The sequence below is a fragment of the Bos indicus genome, chromosome 6, assembly GCF_029378745.1.
Source record: "Bos indicus isolate NIAB-ARS_2022 breed Sahiwal x Tharparkar chromosome 6, NIAB-ARS_B.indTharparkar_mat_pri_1.0, whole genome shotgun sequence".
NCBI classification, from domain to species: Eukaryota; Metazoa; Chordata; class Mammalia; order Artiodactyla; family Bovidae; genus Bos; species Bos indicus.
In genome coordinates this window covers 102,320,972-102,341,345 of record NC_091765.1, presented here as the reverse complement: position 1 = coordinate 102,341,345, position 20,374 = coordinate 102,320,972, and the positions used below count along the sequence as shown (strand labels likewise).

At 37.8% G+C, this 20,374-nt stretch overlaps 1 protein-coding gene across 10 annotated transcripts in view; it reads right to left on the bottom strand.

Moving 5' to 3' along the window:
* PTPN13 (protein tyrosine phosphatase non-receptor type 13) overlaps positions 1–20,374 on the bottom strand; it is a 221,091-nt gene that overhangs the window by 44,392 nt on the left and 156,325 nt on the right. For 5 of the 10 annotated variants that reach the window (XM_070791737.1, XM_070791738.1, XM_070791740.1 and 2 more), the window contains 11 exons: positions 11,049–11,138; positions 10,398–10,505; positions 9,865–9,996; positions 8,382–8,845; positions 7,170–7,316; positions 5,859–5,952; positions 4,941–5,026; positions 3,862–4,015; positions 2,257–2,471; positions 2,053–2,151; positions 347–711 (listed from right to left, as the gene is read on the bottom strand). In XM_070791737.1, coding sequence (XP_070647838.1) covers positions 347–711; positions 2,053–2,151; positions 2,257–2,471; positions 3,862–4,015; positions 4,941–5,026; positions 5,859–5,952; positions 7,170–7,316; positions 8,382–8,845; positions 9,865–9,996; positions 10,398–10,505; positions 11,049–11,138 — 1,954 coding nt within the window. The remainder of the gene's footprint in view (positions 1–346; positions 712–2,052; positions 2,152–2,256; positions 2,472–3,861; positions 4,016–4,940; positions 5,027–5,858; positions 5,953–7,169; positions 7,317–8,381; positions 8,846–9,864; positions 9,997–10,397; positions 10,506–11,048; positions 11,139–20,374) is intronic. The other 5 variants (XM_070791736.1, XM_070791743.1, XM_019963058.2 and 2 more) reach the window with 2 other exon arrangements.

Genomic DNA, 20,374 nt, shown 5'->3' with positions numbered 1-20,374 from the left:
AGTGAAAGAAAGTGAAAGTTGCTCAGCTGTGTCCGACTCTCTGCGACCCCATGACTGCCCGTCAGGCTCCTCTGTCCATGGGGATTCTCCAGGCGAGAATACTGGAGTGGGTTGCCATGCCCTTCTCCAGGGGATCTTCCCAACCCAGGGATCAAACCCAGGTCTCCCGCATTGCAGGCAGATTCTTTACTGATGGAACCACCAGGGAAGCCCAAGAATATTGGAGCGGGTAGCCTAACCCTTTTCCACAGGATTTTCCCGACCCAGGAATTGAACCGGTGTCTCCTGCATTGCAGGCAGATTCTTTACCAGCTGAGCTACCAGGGAAGCCCAATATTGACAATACCTGCCCTCATGTTCTGGCTTATTAGGTACTTTCTGAGGATAGTAAAACATGGTACAAATGGGATCTTCTTGACTCCTGAGTGTGTCGTGATGACTTTGTGCCTGTGACATCATGTTGCTTAGAGTCTGTTGCAAAGCTGAGCTCCAGCTCATGTTTGGTATCTTTGCTGGAGCTTTCGCTAAGTCATCTTCTCCACTCTCACTGCTATCACTGTAACTATCTCTCCTGGATGGGGACGTGCATGGTCTTCTGTTTTTGTCAGACATCTCATTTTCATCTGAGCTGGTGCCTTGCTCTGCACACGCTGTCTGAGGAGGGTCTTTGCTGTTGTTCAGAGGTACTTGTGCTGGAGAGTGCAAGGGGGTCTGTAACAAACACATTTAAAAAGGTCAGGGTGACAACGTGTATTAACTTATATTTTCATTTAGGTGAAAATGAACAAATTAAACATTAGTACTTCCTGTTAAAATACTCAATTTCTTGATAAAAGTAATTTATGCTCATTAGAGAAAAAAAATCATATGTAAAAGTAACAACTGTTTATATTGTACAACTTGTACTTTCATTCAGAATTAGAGTCATAGTATATATTGTACTTTGCATCTTGCTTTCAAAATTTAGGTTTCTACCATGAGTATTTTCTGAAATCCTTAAACATGCTTTGCAAATACTGCATAAACTGTATAATAATCTTATAACTGGCTACAGCTTTTTATTGGATACAGAGTTCTTTCTAGCTTTTTACTATTAATAGAAATCTAGAACTTCTTTGTATGTAGGTTTTCATCTGAGTTTCTCATTATTTCGTTGCAATTTTCTGTAATAGAAATATAATTTTCTATATTTAGAACATAAGATGTTTTTAAAGGCCTTGTTAAATATTTCCAGATTGCTTTCCAGAAAGATTGTATCAACATATATACTCAAGAACTGAGAGAATTTCTCAGTTCTTCCTATCTGATGACCAAAACCAATGTCGTCCCTTAAAATGCTAATGACAATGACCTTTCAGAAACGTTAGTTCCCTGTTAATGTCTTTATAATACTCCCTCCTTCTCCCCAGTATAAGGGTTAAAGTTTCTGGGGCCAGACACTCCTGTCTTTGATACTCAGTGATCACGTTCATTGGTAATGGAACACTATTTTAAGTAGATAAGACAAAGGCTTTCAATTAGATTATTATTCACTTATGTGTGGGTTCCTAACTACTAGTATGCAATTTATAAATAACCATCAAAATAGATTTTGGGTCTTTTAGCTATTCCTTCATACAAGAGAGTGAAATGGACAAATGAATTGCCTACTCTGATTCCCAGTATTAAAAATAAAGGCCAAAAAAAAATCTTAAATAATTCTCATTTTCATCTAAACTAGCTCAGAAGGAGGATTATATTTTAAAATTTGATTCAATGAAGAAATGGACAAAAGGTTATTGTAACCAATATTTTACATCTTTTTCTACTTATGTTTGGCAAATAAATTCCCCAAATCCTAGAATCAGAAGGGAGAGAAGAGAAAGTGAATTACTTTATATTATAAACATCGAATACACTCACAGGTTATGTGACCCACGTAAGATAATACTCCCAGCTAAAGAATTAACTAGGATGAAACCCAGGAGATCAATCAACGATGAAACCACTACAACTGAGTTAATCACTCGTTGACATTCTATAATAGTGTAAAGTACTTTTCCTCAGTCTCACCGAAAGAGCAGGGTCAATTTCTGGTAGCACCCCAGGTGGAGGTCTACAGAGGAGCAAGGATACTTCTGGAGACGTTCCCCTGAGAGCGGATATGACCTCCTGGGGGAACCATGAATGAGAAATGAAGACACGGTTAAACCATTTCATTCCGAAAGACCGATCTGCCTCATTAAAAATGCTGCACTCCACAGGCTGGGGGCTCACCTGTTGAGACAATCCTTTCAAAGAGGCTCCATTCACTTTTAAGATAACATCTCCCACATCAATTTGTCCACTTTCTGCAGCCGGCTGTCCAGGAAAGAGCTTTTTAACCCTTACTATGCTGGTGTTCATTTGCTCGGGTATAACATTATCCTCTCGAGAAAAACTGAATCCTAGGCCTGAGCTATTTTTCAGCAATTTCACCTCAAATGTATTCTCTGGAAAAAAAGGTATCAAAAAATGTGAATATTCTTAACAGGCTCTCTCTATGCATGTATAAACATATACAGTTTTGAATACATTATTAAAAAGCCCATTTCCACCATGCTCACAGCTTTATATGCACTTATTGCACCCTTATTCTATACTCAAATCCCACTTTACAATCTGTTATTAAGAAAATTTAACTTCTTGAACTGAGCTGCATGAACTAATAGGCTGCCTGATCAGAAAAGTGGGTTCTGAAAAAAAGATTCTAAAAAGGAAACTATGTCTTAATTCCATGTTTTATAAACTGCAGAATGACAGAGAAAAAGAGGGAAAAATCCAAGAAAGGAGACAGTGAAAGAAATTCAGACATAAATGGGACAGATATGGTAAGAAGAACAAAACAAATAACAGAGAAGGGTTATGGGGAAGTGGATAGGTGACTTAATATTTAGGTGAGATATAATTTAATTCAGTAAAACTGTAACGCATGATGATAAAATTCTCATCAACAGAAGAAATTAAAAGAATAATAATCAGGAAAGCATGAAGAAATATATTTAAAGACATAGTAACAGAAGAAATAATGGAAGAACAGAAGACAGTAGGATTAAGTGGACATGCTAATCTTATTTTCATAATCAGGAAAGATGATATAGGTTGGGCTAATATTTTCTCCTTATTTTGGGGACTAATTCAGAATTGATGAAAGTTGTATAAGCAAAGAAAAATCTAAAATAAAGACAAAACAATGCTTATGTACCACCACCACCATTTATAAAGTAAAGGACATTTATACCCATCAAAAGGAAGACAGATAAACTCAGAATGAAGAGTACTTCTGTATTATGACTACATTTAACCTTATGAAAAACTCACTACATTAGTCTTGATTTCCTTTTTTCATTGCGAGTTAGTGGCATGTCCAATTTTACTACCAGTTAGCTGGAAACGTTTGTAAGGAAAACAAGTATCTGGGAACTGTTAGTGAATTTCTATCAGAGTTAGCTTCACAAGTTCGTAAAATCAAACAGATATATAGAAAACGTAAGAGTCAAGGTTTCATATGGGTTTGAAGTCATTCTCAGCAGTTATTTATATTTATTTTTTTCTCTTACAAATTTTAGTTTGAATTTTACAACTATTTTAGGCACCATTAAATGACCATAATTTGTTTTGTGCCTGATTTCATTAGTCAAAGCCTTTCAGACTTCAAGAACTACAACTACACGTGGTTCCCCCCACCCTCCCCAAATTCAGTACAGTGCTGCATCAGGTTCTTATTTATACTTGACAAGAATCAAGAGACTCAGGATGAATTATGATCCGACATGTAAAAATCAAATTTTGAATAATCCAGGAATAAGTTTAAGGTGAGATGACAGCCTCCCAAGGTCTGACCTTCGGTAACAAAGCTGTAGTCTTTGACATGAGTCATTTTCGTCATCATTTTTTCTGGGGCTTGACCTTGGGTGTCTGGATCAGAGACCGTACACTGGAGGACATGTTCTTTGGATGCTGGAGACTGTCCTTTTTCTAACAACAGATGAACCACCTGTATAAATAGAAGAGTGCCTTATTAACTAAGAAGAAGGTTACATAAGAAAGCAAATAAATTTTCAGGACTTTGTACAGTTGGTGGTATAAAATCATTTAAAGTAACTCTCTGGTCTACCAAAACACAAGTAGAGGGAGGAAAAAACAGACAAAAGCAAGGGACTAAAAATGTCAAAATCAAGTTTTTTTTATTATTTTCTGTATGAAGAAGATAAATGATTAGAAAGAAAAAAATTCTATTATAAAAATAATATAAACACATTTTAGAAAATTCAGATACTAAAATAAAATCAGATAGCCATTGGGAAGCTGCTGTATGGGCACAGGGAGCTTAACCCAGAGCTTTGTGACAACCTAGAGGGGTGGGATGGGGTGGGAGGTGGAAGGGAGGTTCAGCAGGGAGGGGACACATGCATACTTGTGACTGATTCATGATGTTGTATGGCAGAAGCCAACATAATACTGTAAAGCAATTATCCTCCAATTAAAGATGGAAAAAAAAATCATTATTATCTTAATAATATAAATACCATTAGAAGTAATTTGTAAACTCCCTGACTTATAAATGTATTAGAACAATGTGAATTATCCTTTGGGTTGAAGGATACCTGGAAGTGAAAACCATTAGGTATTTGTAGATGTTTACGGAAAAAAAATGTTAAGGCAATCTCTCCCCTTCCTCCTGGCAGATCTCTGGTGATATCAGGGCTAAATGTGATATATAAAGCCTGCTTCCACAATAAAAATCCTCGTCATAATCCTTGCTTCCCAATTTGGAAGGAAAAAAATACGAGCATGTTTATTTACATTAATCAGGCTTTGTTTTCTGACTAATAAATTTGGAGATCTCAGTGAAACTGGTATTATTCACACATTATTATGTTCTGAGATATCTAGAAAAGGCTGGTATAATGATCTCTTACCTGTCCTGTATTTCTCAGTGTTTCCACAGCTTGCTTGTGGGTAGCCCCTTCTAGACTAACTCCATTGACAGCGAGGACACGATCACCTATAAATTAGGCAGTAATGATGAAAGAAGCAAGTCATAAAATAAGGATTCTACATGTTCTTTAATACCTTAAGGTCTTGTTTTATAGTAATTTGCTCGAGGAGAGACTCAGACAAATTCTGGACAAAAGTCTGTCACAGAGTTTCTTTAACATGTACTTAATTCCTTTCTCTATTCTACAGCTAATCTTAGGTATATTTTCAAATTGGATATTATATATACTATAAAATCAATTTTAATTATGAAAAAAATGACACACAGAGCTACAAACGCAGAGAGATGGGAGGTAACTAACCTAGTTAGTTCTTATTAGAAATGCAAATGTCATTGTTTTTACAAGGGCACTACCCCTTTCCAATTCTCTGGAAATTTGCTTCTTAAAAAGTACAAAGCATGAACTAAAACAAGATCTTTTCTGATACTATTTAGAGGATGGACTTTCCTGGTAGCTCAGATGGTAAAGAATCTGCCTGCAGTGCCTGAGACCTGGGTTTGATCCCGGGGTTAGGGAGATCCCTTAGGGAGGCCAAGGCAACCCACTTCAGTATTCTGGCCTGAAGAATCCCCACGGACAGAGAAGCCTGGTGGGTTATAGTCCATGGGGTTGCCAAGAGTCAGAAACGACTGAGTGACTAAGCACAGCACAGAGGATAAGCTGGAAATAAGAGTCTTTGGAATCATATCAAGGAGCTTTTTCATGTTGTAATCTTAAAATAATATGTTCTTATTTTATATTATGAATAATTTGAAGGTCTTCATCAACTTTCCAATTTCTTCTTTATTTGTTGACATGATAATCCTTATGTAATTCCCATACCCACAAACACTCTACCTTTGTGAATTCTGCCATCAGACTCTGCTGCTCCCTTGGGAATAACGGCTTTCACATAAATGCCACCATGTCTGACACTGGTATTCACACCTCCCTAAGTGGAAAAAGACAAATAATGTTTTGTCACATGAAAAATGTTGCACTCCATCTTTCAGGTCTGAGACCTAGAAAGCATTCCATTCATCAGCCAAAGCAGCAGCATCACATTAGCACATGCAATTACTTCAATACCCAAGAATATTTCTAGTAAGTTTTCCAAATGCAAAAGCAGCTATGTTTTAGAAACATTCTTTATTCAGAAAATAACGACATGCCAGATCTTTGCCTGGATGAGGGGGTGCTCTTCCTTTCAGAAGTCTATACCACGCATTAGGCACAAATGGCAAGCAAAATCCAGCCATGAAATATTAGGGTGAGAATATAACTGTCAGAAATAAACAGCATATGGAGTAATACACTTCAGATCATATTTGCTAATCTGAAAATAAATCTCATGAGTCAATGGAAAATTTTCTTTTCACTTTAAAAGGTTTTGGCATAGAAGTTGTGCTACAGAGTAGATGAGATCTACTGAGTAGATGCTCCATCTCTTGTGGATATTCAGCTTTTATTTCCCTTCACAGTAGGAAGATAATAAAATTCTAAAGAAGTTACGGACAAGATAAAAAGGGTTACAGTATTGAGGACTGATAGAAAATTGGATCTCTATATGTTAAGAGTGTTATTTCTACCTTATTTCTAAATGGCTTTTCCTAACAAACAACATCCTTCAAATATAAATGATAATATTATACTTTAGGGTATAGTACATTAATAGAATTCTAAAGCAGTTTCATCAAATAGCCTATGCTCATATTTTAACTTCTTTAGAAGTATTACACATATTTTTGGGAACTTCTAATATTAAGCTACTAATCATATTTACATGCCAAGATGTATTATGAAGTGAAGGGCATATAAATATATATTAGACTTTAATTATTTATGATGTAAGTTAAAATTATTCCATGCTGATGTAGAAGCTGCCAAATATATATAAGACATACTTCTCAATTTTATATTTTTCAAGTCTTGTATTCAGATTAAACAAGTATGAAATCTCTGGGGGAAAACAGCATTTGTCTACTTTCTTTTAAACCACAGGAAAAAGTGACTAGAAAACATAAGTTTTTTAAAAAAAGTCTTAAGATGTAATCCAATTTAAAGTTTTGCAAATATTTGACAAGTTTCCTTTTTGAAGCAAAATAATTCAAGTAATAAATTGGCATATGATAGGCTGCTGGAAATGGAGAAGAGAAAACATTTGAAAACCTTGTCGAACAGTACCGTGACACTTATCCCCAAGCTGTTATCATTTTTAGCCAGTTCAACCTCAAAGATATCTCCAGGTTTAGGAGGTGATGAAGGAAAAGTTTTAAAATTCATTTTGTTGGATGTATTCATGGAGGAGGAAGATTCCTTAACAAAGAAAAACAAACAAAAGCATTTCTTGTTAGCATCAAACAGAATTATTAATGGAAGATCTTTCTCTTTTTGAAAAATTAAGAAAAAGCAAGATATTAAAGGATAGAGTAGACTCAAAAATGATGAAGGCTGGAAAAGATCTTAAGGATTATCTAGTCCAAGGCCTTCAGAGTTTAAAACTGAGGAAATTGAGATCTAGAGCCTAGAGGGCTTGCTTCAGGTAAAAAGATATAACTGAGGGAAGCCCAGAATCCAATTCAAACCTTGGCTTTTACATAATCCTTATCCAGTGCTTTTTATACACTCAAACTTAGGAAGCATTTCTATTTCCTTTAAAAAAAAATCCATATATATCATGTAGTAGCTTTTAACTTGGGCCTTTAAGATGAGTAGGCCTCAAGTTTATTTTGCTAATGTTTAAATCCAATATAAACATAGGCACAACAGCTAAGCCTAATCTATAAGGACAGAACTCTCTCAAGAGGAATGCTGGAGACATTAACGAGGAATGTTTCTCAATGAACAAAGGGCTTAAGGTTCTTTTCTGAATCCACTTGTGAAAATGGGTCTAAATTATATCATGTCTAATATTTCTAGGAAATGGTCAATTTTCTATGTTATTGTTCTTATTATCATACATTCAGAACTTCAGAGTAATTTAGGCTGTTAATAGTAAAGTCACCTGTCCATTATATGAATTACTTAGGAACAATTTTTTCAGCTATTAAATTCTCTTATTAATATAAATATTAAGTATGCAAGAGAGAAACAATTTATAGAAAACAATCATAATCTGGTTATTCATTCCTTTGTGTAATCACGTAGCAAGTTCCCAGAATAATAGCCATTTTGGAATTAGTATTCAAAGCTGCTAATTTCTCTGAAAGTTAGCATCAAATGCAGTAGCAGTTAGTAGCATTATACATAAACGATTTCTCCTTTCCAGAATAATGTACTCTGTTCATAGTAGATTATTCTGCTCTATAATACATTTGCTGTTGTTTGTTTTGTTAAGTGGGGGGGAAAAAAATAAAAACCAAAATTCAAATTAAACGGTGCCTTTTTTGGTATGTGATGATCCTGACTGCTGGAATAAGTGGCTTCATCCATGTCTGAATCTCCACGGTCAGAGTAATCTGGTGCATCAGAAATGCCTGTAGTTTTAGCTTTGCTTCGGTTACTATCAGTAGAAGTCCACTTTTTCTCGGTGGCTTTGGATATCACAGATGGGGAAGGGCTGCCACGCTGTGAGTCCTGCCAGCTGCGGTCAGCTGCATGGCTGGCAAAGAACCCGTTGACCTGGCTCTGTGACAAGCTGGCACTCTCAGTCCTGGAATCTTGAGAGCTCAGGCTGCCCTCCCGCAGGCCCCCAGACAGCCCAAACGAGCTCTCTGAGATGTGCCTCGGGGTGCCCCGTGGCCAGCAGTGGTCCTCAGAAGAATTTACAGTGCCGTCTTGCAGGTGGGAAGGCTTTTTCATGTAGTTTTTCGTGCCGTTGGCCATGTGCACAGGAGTAGAAGGCACTGCAAAGTCAAAATCAGCCCGTGAGGATGACAGGTTAGTGACACACGCCTGGGCTCACACCCATGCACAATGTTCCCTGGTAGCTGCTGCGAGGATTTTACGCAGGATAACATGTGCACAACACCTGACCGGGGCTTGGAACCATGACAAGGTCCCAATAAACACTGAAGATGCTTTCTGTTTCCTTTGCCTCTTCTTTTGGTCATTCTTTGGGCAACTTCTATGGGAATGTGTACCCGCCTCACCTGAACTCCTCATTTCCATTCCCCAAGACCTGTTTCAAGTAAGTCCTCTGTGAAGACTTTCTTAATTCCCTATCCAGAGATAACTTGAATCTCCAAAGATCTTTGTTGAATGGTTATTTATATACTTGTTTTATATTGTCTTAACAAACTGCATGTTTTAGACTCTAAGTAATTATCAAAGAAGGTAATTCCATCCTCCTTACATATCTAGTTCTTTTTAAAAGCCACTTAGGAAAGCTTTCCTAAGACGAAAATCACAGGTGACATGTGTAAAAGAATTATAGATACTACATGTATGTGGAATCTAGAAAAATGGTGCAAAAATATGGTCTTTTACATATGTAAGTCTTTTATACATATATGTCTTTTATATTTCTGGTATGTTGGCATCCTTTCCCTTTTATAAACAGGTTCAAGACAGGACTTCATAGATAACTGTTATATAACTATATTAATTGGGCAATGATTAAGAATTTTATTTCTAATTTGGCCTAAGATGTGATAGAACACACCAAGTACTTGGAATTTACTCAAGTGATACTGATTTTGCACAACAAATAATTTTTATGCACGTAAAGAGGAATGAGACAGGAAATCTTGGAAGTGATGAATGAAAGACTTGTACTGATGCATAAAATTAAAGCAATCAGAACTACACATATTAGATTTCCAGAAAGGAAATAAAAGTTTAAATCTAATTTATGTGTCAAGGTACTGAAATTTTTGTGGGAACTGGAACAGAATCCACAGCTCAGAGACGTCCACAGTGTTACCTTTGGATAGCTTTTCTTTTGGCTGAGAGATAACCAGGGTCACATCTTCAGGTGCATTTTGCAAAATTTCAACTGCGGCATGGTGGCTGACCCCCTCCAGACTGACACTATTCACAGATATCAAACGGTCTCCTGTAAAAACAGACAACCCAGTGTCTTCTACAGCTAAGAGAAATTCAGGCTAAATCTTAGAAATGTTACCTCCCCCTCATTATTTCTGTTTTCCCCAACTTCTACTTTTGCCATCTGTGCAAATTCACTGTCAGTAAGTACTTTAAAGTGAAAGTGTTAGTTGGCCAGTTGTGTGTCTGACTCTTTGCGACCCCATGGACTGTAGCCTGCCAGGCTCCACTGTTCATGGAATTCTCCAGGGAAGAATACTGGAGTGAGTAGCCATTCCCGTCTCCAGGGGATATTCCCAACCCAAGGATCGAACCTGGATCTCCCATATTGCAGGCAGCTTTACCATCTGAGCCACTAGGGAAGCCCGGTAAACACTTAGGAAATTCCCTAAATTCCCTAAAAATAAATACCTGGCTTTAAGCATCCATCCAAGTCAGCTGGTCCTCCAGGAGTAACTGAACTAATAAATACACCTAGATCCAGTCTTCCCATCTTTTCTCCACCAATAATTTGAAATCCTGTGAATCAGCACATTAAAATAAAATCTTCATGGGGAGGGGCAAGATACAGATTAGGAGACTAAAAGATATAAACTACTATGCATAAAATAAATAAGCTACAAGAATATATTACATAGCACAGGAACATAGCCAATATTTTATAATAACTATAAATGGAATATAACCTTTAAAAATTGTGAATCCCTATACTGTACACCTGAAACATGGCATTATAAATCAACTGTTTCAATAAAAAAAAAAGTAAAAATGAAAATATCTCATGACATTAGTGCTTTCAAGGACTAATGATGAGTCTGTCTGACACATAGAAGTGTACAGACTCATACTGAATATGACTTAATAGGTAACACATGTGAGACGGGACTCAAATTTGGTGGAAACATTGCTTGTATGCATTTCACCTTTGGCATTTCCTGACTGGGCAAGCGGGAGAAGGGGACTCAGGTGGGGACAAGTGGGCTGGTTCCTCAATGCCCATGTTATGCAATCGACCTTTTTTCTTTGAATTCTCACAGACCTTGAAGAATCTCAGTGACTTACCTAAGCCATACTGTGCATCTTTTTTCAGGTTAACCAGAGTGATCTCCCTTTCTGGTGAAGATGCTATGCTCCATCTTTTGTGTAGCACATCTACAGGGAAATTGTAAGATACAATTAACATAACATGGTGAGGCACTGAGACTGTCTGCTTGTTCCAATTTAAACAATAAAGCTCACTATTAGATTGCTCAGTCACTTTAAAATCATATTTTAAATAATATGCTATTATCTATCTGCTGATAATGAGTTATAGTTTACCAAATAATTATGTTATTCCTTTATTCCTTATAAATGGTTCCCTGTGAAATCAGTATATTTCAGTTACAAACGCATAAATAGACCTCAAGAAATTTAATGACTTGAGCAAGTTTACTCAGTCTTCCCTGGTGGCTCAGATGGTAAAGCGTCTGCCTGCAATGCAGGAGACCTGGGTTCGATCCCTGGGTTGGGAAGATCCCCTGGAGAAGGAAATGGCAACCCACTCCAGTACTCTTGCCTAGAAAATTCCATGGACCGAGGAGCCTGGTAGGCTAGTCCATGGGGTCACAAAGAGTCAGACACGACTAAGCGACTTCATTTTCACTTTCACTCAGTTAGTACATTTAAGAAACGAACCGTAAACTTAGGTTGTTACACTCTATGTCTTTCTGTCACATTATAGCTGACCTCCTGAATTTGACAATGTTCAATATGTAAATCTTCTACTAATAAGTGGCTGATATTTCTACTTGTATGAGTAAAACATTCATGGTGAATTCTAAGGTTTATGAAGAGACAGGATTAATTCTTTTAAATCTGACTAACGACTTGGCTGGCACATTTATATTCTCAAAGGGCTTCAATTTATTTCTTATTTTATTTATGGAACAATCTCAGGAGGTAGGCAAAGAGATTTTTAGTCACTTTTTAGCAGATGAGGAATAATAGTTCATGACTTGCTCAAGATTATAGCGGGCATCACTGCCCAGCAAAACACCTTGCTGCTGCTGCTGCTAAGTCGCTTCAGTCGTGTCCGACTCTGCGCGACTCCAGAGACGGCAGCCCACCAGGCTCCACCGTCCCTGGGATTCTCCAGGCAAGAATACTGGAGTGGGTTGCCATTTCTTTCTCCAGTGCACGAAAGTGAAAAGTGAAAGTGAAGTCACTCAGTCGTGTCCAACTCTTCGTGACCGCGTGGACTGCAGCCTACCAGGCTCCTCCATCCACGGGATTTTCCAGGCAAGAGTACTGGAGTGGGGTGCCAGTGCCTTCTCCAGCAAAACACCTTAGGCACTTGATATATGCTAAATACACTGAGTGAATGTTGGCATCCAAACTAAAATTTACTTTTTCTTATTTCCACTTCTTTTTTTTTTTTTTAGCAAGTGGGTCACTGAAAAGTATCTCCTAAATTAAACCAATAAATATGCCACTTAATTGTCATATTATTAAAATTACTTCATTTAGTTAGCAATCAGAGCATGTGAAAACACAGAAATATACACACACACTTCTTGTCATGAGTTAAAATGTGTTCCTCCACCCTTTCCACAAATAAATGTGCTGAACCAATAACTCCTAGTACCGCAGAATTCATAATCATATTTAGAGACAGGTTTTTAAAAAGATAATTAAGTTAAAATGAGGTGTTCAGGGTGGCCTAATCCAATATGACTTCTTCCTTATAAAGAGGGGGGCTTCCCTGGTGGCTCAGATGGTAAAGCGCCTGCCTGCAATGAGGGAGACCTGGGTTCGATCCCTGGGTCGGGAAGATCCCCTGGAGAAGGAAATGGCAACCCACTTCCAGTACTCTTGCCTGGAAAACTCCATGGACGGAGGAACCTGGTGGGCTACAGTCCATAGGGTCGCAAAGAGTTGGACACAACTGAGCGACTTCTCTTTATATAGAGGGAATGTAGATATAGACATGTGTGCATGGAGGGAAAATCACGTGAAGACAGAAGAAGACCTCCATCTACAAAGCCAAGGAGTGGTCTCAAGAGATCAATGCTGCTGACACTTTGATCTCAGACTTCTAACCTCCAGAACTGTGAGAACAAACCTATGTTGTTTAAGCCTCCCAATCTGTGGGACCGAGTTATGGCAGCTCGAGTAAATTAGTACATTTCTTAACATCAACTGTAATTTAATAGTTGACACTTGTCTGTGTGTGAGGAGGTGGCAGTGGCAGCAAATGAGTTCAACACACTCAGAAAGATATCTGTTTAAATCTGCAAATTTATCTCTAAATAGTTTTTAGGCATATTGAAACTTTTTGAAAATTAGAGGTTATCCACCAACATATGACTACCCATGGATTTCAAAATGCATTATTACGTTATTAATAATAACATGTTACACAACATGTACGAATGCTTAAACGATGCAAATGTGATAGTTCATATTCTAGCAATAAACTTCTTTAATTTCAGAAAACCACCACCACCATCAGATGCTCTCTGAAGTGAATTAACCTTGTCGCTTAAGCACCAAGTACCAGTGCAAGCTTGATAGCTCCCTATAGTATACGTGTCTCTACTGTGTTGTTTCTTTTTGACCAAAACTTAGTTATAAACTCAGCTATAATCAACAGAGGTTGTAGTAGTTCAATATTTCTAACTGATGAGATATCAAAAAAAAGGAAAAAGATCACTGGACAATCATATGAAGAGCCTTATATATTTAGTTTACACAAGTAAAGTTCATGAATTATTGTCTAAATTAATATTATCTAAGTGGCTGATAGGCTGCTGCTGCTAAGTTGCTTCAGTCGTGTCAGACTCTACTTTCATCCTAAAATAGATGATTAACTCTAATTTTCAGCTAGAGTTAAATAAAAAAAAATACAACAGAATGAAACTGATAAAATGAAACAAATAAGGGATGAAGTCATGTTAGGTATTAAATGTAAACTTTTATCACCATTGTGAAGACAGAGTCCATTTCCTTTAAGCAGAGTGTTTCTGCCTTTGATTATAAAAGTGATCAATATTCTGAATGTTTTTAAGGAGTATCTGCTACAAGTCAAAGGTATTGATTCAAAGAATAAAAATGCCATTTCTCTATTTTCATTTCCAACAATATGTACTTACAACATTGGTTATTTATGCTACTTATTTTAAAAAATATGTGTGTGCATGTACATAAAACATTTCCTAGGTAAACAATATTGGGATATATGTACATATACACACTAATTATGCAATTTTTTTGGTATTTATTTCTCTAACTAGAAGCAACAGATTAGGCTCTTGAATATGGATTCAAGGATTCATCAATGAGATTTGAATATTCATTTATTCAGTTATACTTTCACCTTTCAAATACTGTGTTGGTCAAAAAGTTCGTTTGGGGTTTTCCATAACATCTTAACAGAAAAACCTGAGTGAACTTTTTGGCTAACCCAACAGTTGCTGAATAATATTCCTATGAAAGTCACTCATTAGGCAACTGGTGAAAATAAAGAGAGATAATATAAAAAAGTGACAATCCATATGAAAACTGCTAGTGTAATGAAGTTGGCTCAGATCAGAGCTCAGTCAGGTCAGGCTAGAAGAACGAAGATTTGTCTGACTGATGAACAGAATGTTAACCACTCAAAGAAATATTTGTATCACAAAAGTATGAGTTGGACCTGTAAGAGCAGAGAGCTTTCTCCCTGCCAGAAAAAAAAGAGACTTCAGGGACATGTGTGTGCACGCATGCACACACACAGTTGTGTCCGACTCTTCATGACCCCATGGACTGTAGCCCGCCAGGCTCCTCTGTCCATGGAATTTTCTAGGAAAAATACTGGCATGGGTTGCCATTTCCTTCTCCAGGGGATCTTCCCGGCCTGGGGATCAAACCCACATCTCTTGCATCTTCTGCATTGGCAGGCAGTTCCTTTACCCCTGTGCCATCTGGGAAGCTCCTCAAGGACATGAGGTACAGTTTAATAAGTGGATTATGTAGATGGTATACATGTACAACATGTAGAAAGAAAAGAAAGTGAAGTCGCTCAGTCGTGTCTGACTCTTTGCGACCCCATGGACTGTAACCTACCAGGCTTCTCCGTCCATGGGATTTTCCAGGCAAGAACACTGGAGTGGGTTGCCATTTCCTTCTCCAGGGGATCTTCCCGACCCAGAGATTGAAACTGGGTCTCTTGCATGTAGGCAGACGCTTCACCGTCTGAGCCACCCTGGACAATCATGTAAGGCATTAACAAAAGCTGAGATGGATAAAAGGTGGAAAAGCTTCTGGGAAGATGGCACAGATCAGCTTGGCTAAAATACAAGATGAGTCAGGTGGAGTTGAATACTATTTTGGAAAGTGAAGCTTTGTTAACCTACTCCTTATAACAGGGACCCACACCTGTCATCCTGACTTATTAACGTGGGGACAGAGGAAGAATGTCGGTGTAGAGCTACATGTGAGTAGACAGTACTGTGCACATACTGAATTTATATTTATCTTGTATTCTATTCACATATAAGTTCAAAATACTTCTGTTGGCTTAAAAAAAAGACAAGTATCTGGAGGTATATAGTACATAAGAACCCAACTAAATTTAAAGATACAGAATTCAATAAGGATTAAATAGAATTTATGAATCACTGAAAGTGAGGAACCAGACATTTTAAGACATTTCAAGTACCAAGACATTTCTGAGTTATTTTAATTACTGTATGGAAACAAGCATTAATATTCAAAGCATGTATTTTTTACATCTTTAAAATTATTTTCTTTTCCTATGGCCACAGCAAATTCCACAAATATTTTAATGTGAAAAAGAGGCTCAAATAGAAATTACTATTTCTTTAAGTAATACATGCTGGTGTTATTCCCAATTTTACCTGTGAAATATCTTAAGAACTGATACATGTATAATAATTCAGAAATTAAATGCACACTGTCTGCATTAGAGACTGTTTCAGTGTTGCCTTTCTCATCTTTCATAAGGCTCATGAGGATCCCAAGTAGAATAATTGTGGATACTAATGATAGATACATATATGAGTAAATTATCGGAATTTCCTAGTAAAAGCACTTTTCAGGTAAGGCCAAGGCCATATAATTGATTTAAGTGAATCAATAATTCTTTTTCTAAGGAAAATTATTTTTTTGGGTTACAGATACAGACCCTTGTCAATTATCAAGCAGCTCCACAAAACTGGTTCTAAGAGGAAACAGACAAAAGGTAGAGGAGGCACCTGATAAATTCATCACTCACTCTAGGGAAAAAAGACCCATTTCAAACCTGGAGGTGACGGACCAGCAACACTACATTGGTATAAGAATAGAGAGAGGTATTTTTCATTGTTATATCACTTAATACACTAACTGCTCTGGTGGCAGAAGCAGAAAATCATGATGGAAACTTTGGTGTTTTGTTTCTGTGACAGCACAAATCAGCTAAGTGAAATGGAGCCATATAACATTTCAGGGACATATTTAACCCATTCATAGACTGAAAGGCTTGGTTTAGATAAACTTTTAATATTTTTTTTAGATAAACTTTTAAATTCCTTTTAGTTCTCAATTTATCTGACTATATTTTGTTTCTGGTTAATTCTCATATCTGCTAAATCTTCTGTGAGCACTTTGGACTTTTATTTTTCATAATCTTCAACTATGTATGTATCCTAATTAAACTTTAGGTGGAAAAAAAAAAAACCCTAGCATTTAAATTATACTGGTCCTTGATATCTGACTAAAAAGTAATCTTTTAATCTCAAATAAACAATGTAATCTACCAGATTAAAAAAAAAAATTCCCCTAACCTACTACCTAAAGGAAACAGAAAAATAACAAAGCCCAAAGCCAGCCTAAGGGAGAAAATAATAACGATCAGAGAGGAAGTTAAAAGAGGAGAAATAACAATGAACACTGTGCGTGCTCCGTCGCTTCAGCTCCGTTGCTTCAGTTGTGTCTCTTTGGTAGTGTCTGAATCTACAGTCCTATGGACTGTAGCCTGCCAGGCTCCTCTGTCCATGGGATTCTCCAGGCAAGAATACTGGAGTGGGTTGCCATGCCCTCCTTCGGGGGATCTTCCTGATCCAGGGACTGAACCCGCATCCCTTAATGTGTCTCCTGCTTTGGCAGGTGGATTCTTTACCACGTGCCACGTGGGAAGCCCAGCAGAGAGATACAAAAAATCATAAGGGAATATTACAGTTACATGCCAACAAGCTAGACAACCTAGAATAAATGGACCAATTTCTAGAAACATACAGCCTGCCAAGATTGAGTCAAGAAGAAATGGATACTTTGAGCAGACCTACCACTAGCAGGAAAATTGAATTTGTCATTAAAAAATCCCCAGTAAAAAAGTCCAGTACTGGACAGTTCACAGGAAAATTCTATCAAACGTTTAAAGAAGATTACACCTATGCTTTTCAAAGTATTCCCTCAAACTGAAGATGATAAAATACTCCCAAATTCATTCTAGGAGGCCACCATCCATTATTATGGTATGAACCAGACAAAGACACTACAAAATAAAGAAAATTACAAGCCAATATCTTTGATAAATATAGATGCAAGAATCCTCAACAAAATATTAGCAAGCCAAATGCAAAACTATATAAAAAGGGTCATACATCATGATTTACTCCAGGGACACAGGGATTGTTTGTTTCACAAAACAGTCTGTGATATACCACATCAACAAAAGGAAGGATAAAAAGCACATGATCATCTCAATAGACAAAGAAAAGCATTTGACAAAGTTCAACATCTATTCATGATAAAAACTCTCCGGAAAGTGGGTATAGAAGGAGCATATCTCAACATAATAAAGTGTGTGACCAACACCCTGGTCACAGCTACCACCATACCGAACAGTGAAAAGCTGAAAACCTTTCCTCTAAATTCAGGAATAAGACAAGGATGCCCAAATCTCTCCACTTCTATTCAACTTAGTACTGAAGTCAGTAAAGTTGCAGGATATAAGATTAACATATAGCAATCTGTTGCAGACTTCCCTGGTGGCACAGTGAATAAGAATCTGCCTGCCAATGCAAGAGACACGGGTTTGTCCCTGGGCTGAGAAGATTCCACATGCTGTGGAGTGACTAAGCCAGGGCACCACAAACAGAGAGTGCCCACGCGCTAGAGCCTGTGAGCCGCAACCACTAGGCCTGTGAGTCACAACTAGTGAAGCTCGGGTGCCCCAGAACCTGTGTTCTGCACCAAGAAAAGCCACTGCAACGAGAAGACTGGGCACTGAATGCAGGAGTATCTTCTGACTGCTGCAACCAGAGAAAGCCTGCACACAGCCATGAAGACCTAGTGCAGCAGCAAAATGTTGCTTTTCTATATACTCATAAGGAAATATCAGAAAGAGAAAGTTAAAAAGAAAGCATGCAAGCAACAACAAAATTCTCCCTAAAATCACATCAATAAAATACCTAGGAACAAACTTAACCAAGGATGTAAAAGACCTTCACTCTGAAAACTACAGTGGCCATACTGCTCAAAGCACTTTACATATTTAATGTAAAAATATATATGACATATTTCACAGAACTAGAAGAAATAATCCTAGAATTTATATGGAATGGCAAAAGACCCTGAATTACCAAAGCAATTTTGGAAAAAAAAAAATAAAGCTCTCATCATCTCAGATTTCAGATTATACTACAAAGCTACAGTAATAAAAACACCATGGTACTGGCACAAAAGCAGACACATAGCTCAATGGGACAGAGAACCTAGAAATAAATTTATGCACCTATGGTTACTTAGGGGAAAGGCTAACAGAGTTTTGCCAGGAGAACACACTGGTCATAGCAAACACACTTTTTCAACAACACAAGAGATGACTCTACACATGGACATCACCAGATGGTCAATACCAAAATCTGATTGATTATATTCTTTGCAGCCAAAGACGAAGAAGCTCTATACAGTCAGAAAAAACAAGACTAGGAGCTGACTGTGGCTCAGATCATGAACTCCTTATTACAAAATTCAGACTTAAATTGAAGAAAGAGAAAACCACTAGGCCATTCAGGTATGACCTAAATCAAATCCCTTATAATTATACACTGGAAATGACAAATAGATTCAAGGGATTAGATCTGACAGACAGAGTGCCTGAAGAACTATGGAAGGAGGCTTATAACGTTGTACAGGAGGTGGTGATCAAAACCATCCCCAAGAAAAAGAAATGCAAAAAGGCAAAAGGGTTGTCTGAGGAGGCCTTACAAATAGCTGAGAAAAGAAGAGATGATAAAGGCAAAGGAGAAAGGGAAAGATAACACCCATCTGAATACAGAGTTCTAAAGAACAGCGAGGAGAGATAAGAAAGCCTTCCCAAGTGATCAATGGAAATAAACAGAGGAAAACAACAGAATGGGAAAGACTAGAGATCTCTTCAAGAAAATCAGAGATACCAAGGGAACATTTCATGCAAAGATGGGCACAATAAAGGACCTAACAGAAGCAGAAGATATAAAGAAGAGGTGGCAAAAATACACAGAAGAACCATACAAAAAAGATCTTAATGACTTAGATAGCCACAATGGTGTGATCACTCACCTAGAGCCAGACATCTTGGAATGTGAAGTTAAGTGGGCCTTAGGCTGCTGCTGCTGCTAAGTCACTTCAGTTGTGTCCAACTCTGTGCGACCCCATAGACGGCAGCCCACCAGGCTCCCTGGTCCCTGGGATTCTCCAGGCAAGGACACTGGAGTGGGTTGCCACTGCCTTCTCCAGTGGGCCTTATAAAGCATCACTAAAAACAAAGCTAGTGGAGGTGATGGAATTCCAGTTAAGCTATTTCAAATCCTAAAAGATGACGCTGTTGAAGTGCTGCACTTAATATGCCAGCAAATTTGGAAACTCAGCAGTGGCAACAGGACTGGAAAAGGTCAGTTTTCATTCCAATCCCAATGAAAGGCAATGCCAAAGAATGCTCAAACTACCACACGATTGCACTCATTTCACACACTAGCAAGTGAAAGTCGCTCAGTAGTGTCCAACTCTTTGCAACCCCATGGACTACATAGAGTCCATGGAATTCTCCAGGTCAGAATACTGGAGTGGGATGTCCTTCCCTTCTCCAGGGGATCTTCCCAACCCAGGGATTGAACCTAGGTTTCCCACGTTGCAGGTGGATTCTTTATCAACTGAGCCACAAGGGAAGCCCAAGAATACTGGAGTGGGTAGCCTATCCCTCCTCCAGCGGATCTTTCTGACCCAGGAAATGAACCAGGGTCTCTTGCATTTCAGGTGGATTCTTTACCAACTGAACTATCAGGGAAACCCTTGCTATACACTAGCAAAGTAATGCTCAAAACTCTCCAAGCTAGGCTTCAACAGTTTGTGAACTGAGAACTTCCAGATGTACAAGCTGGATT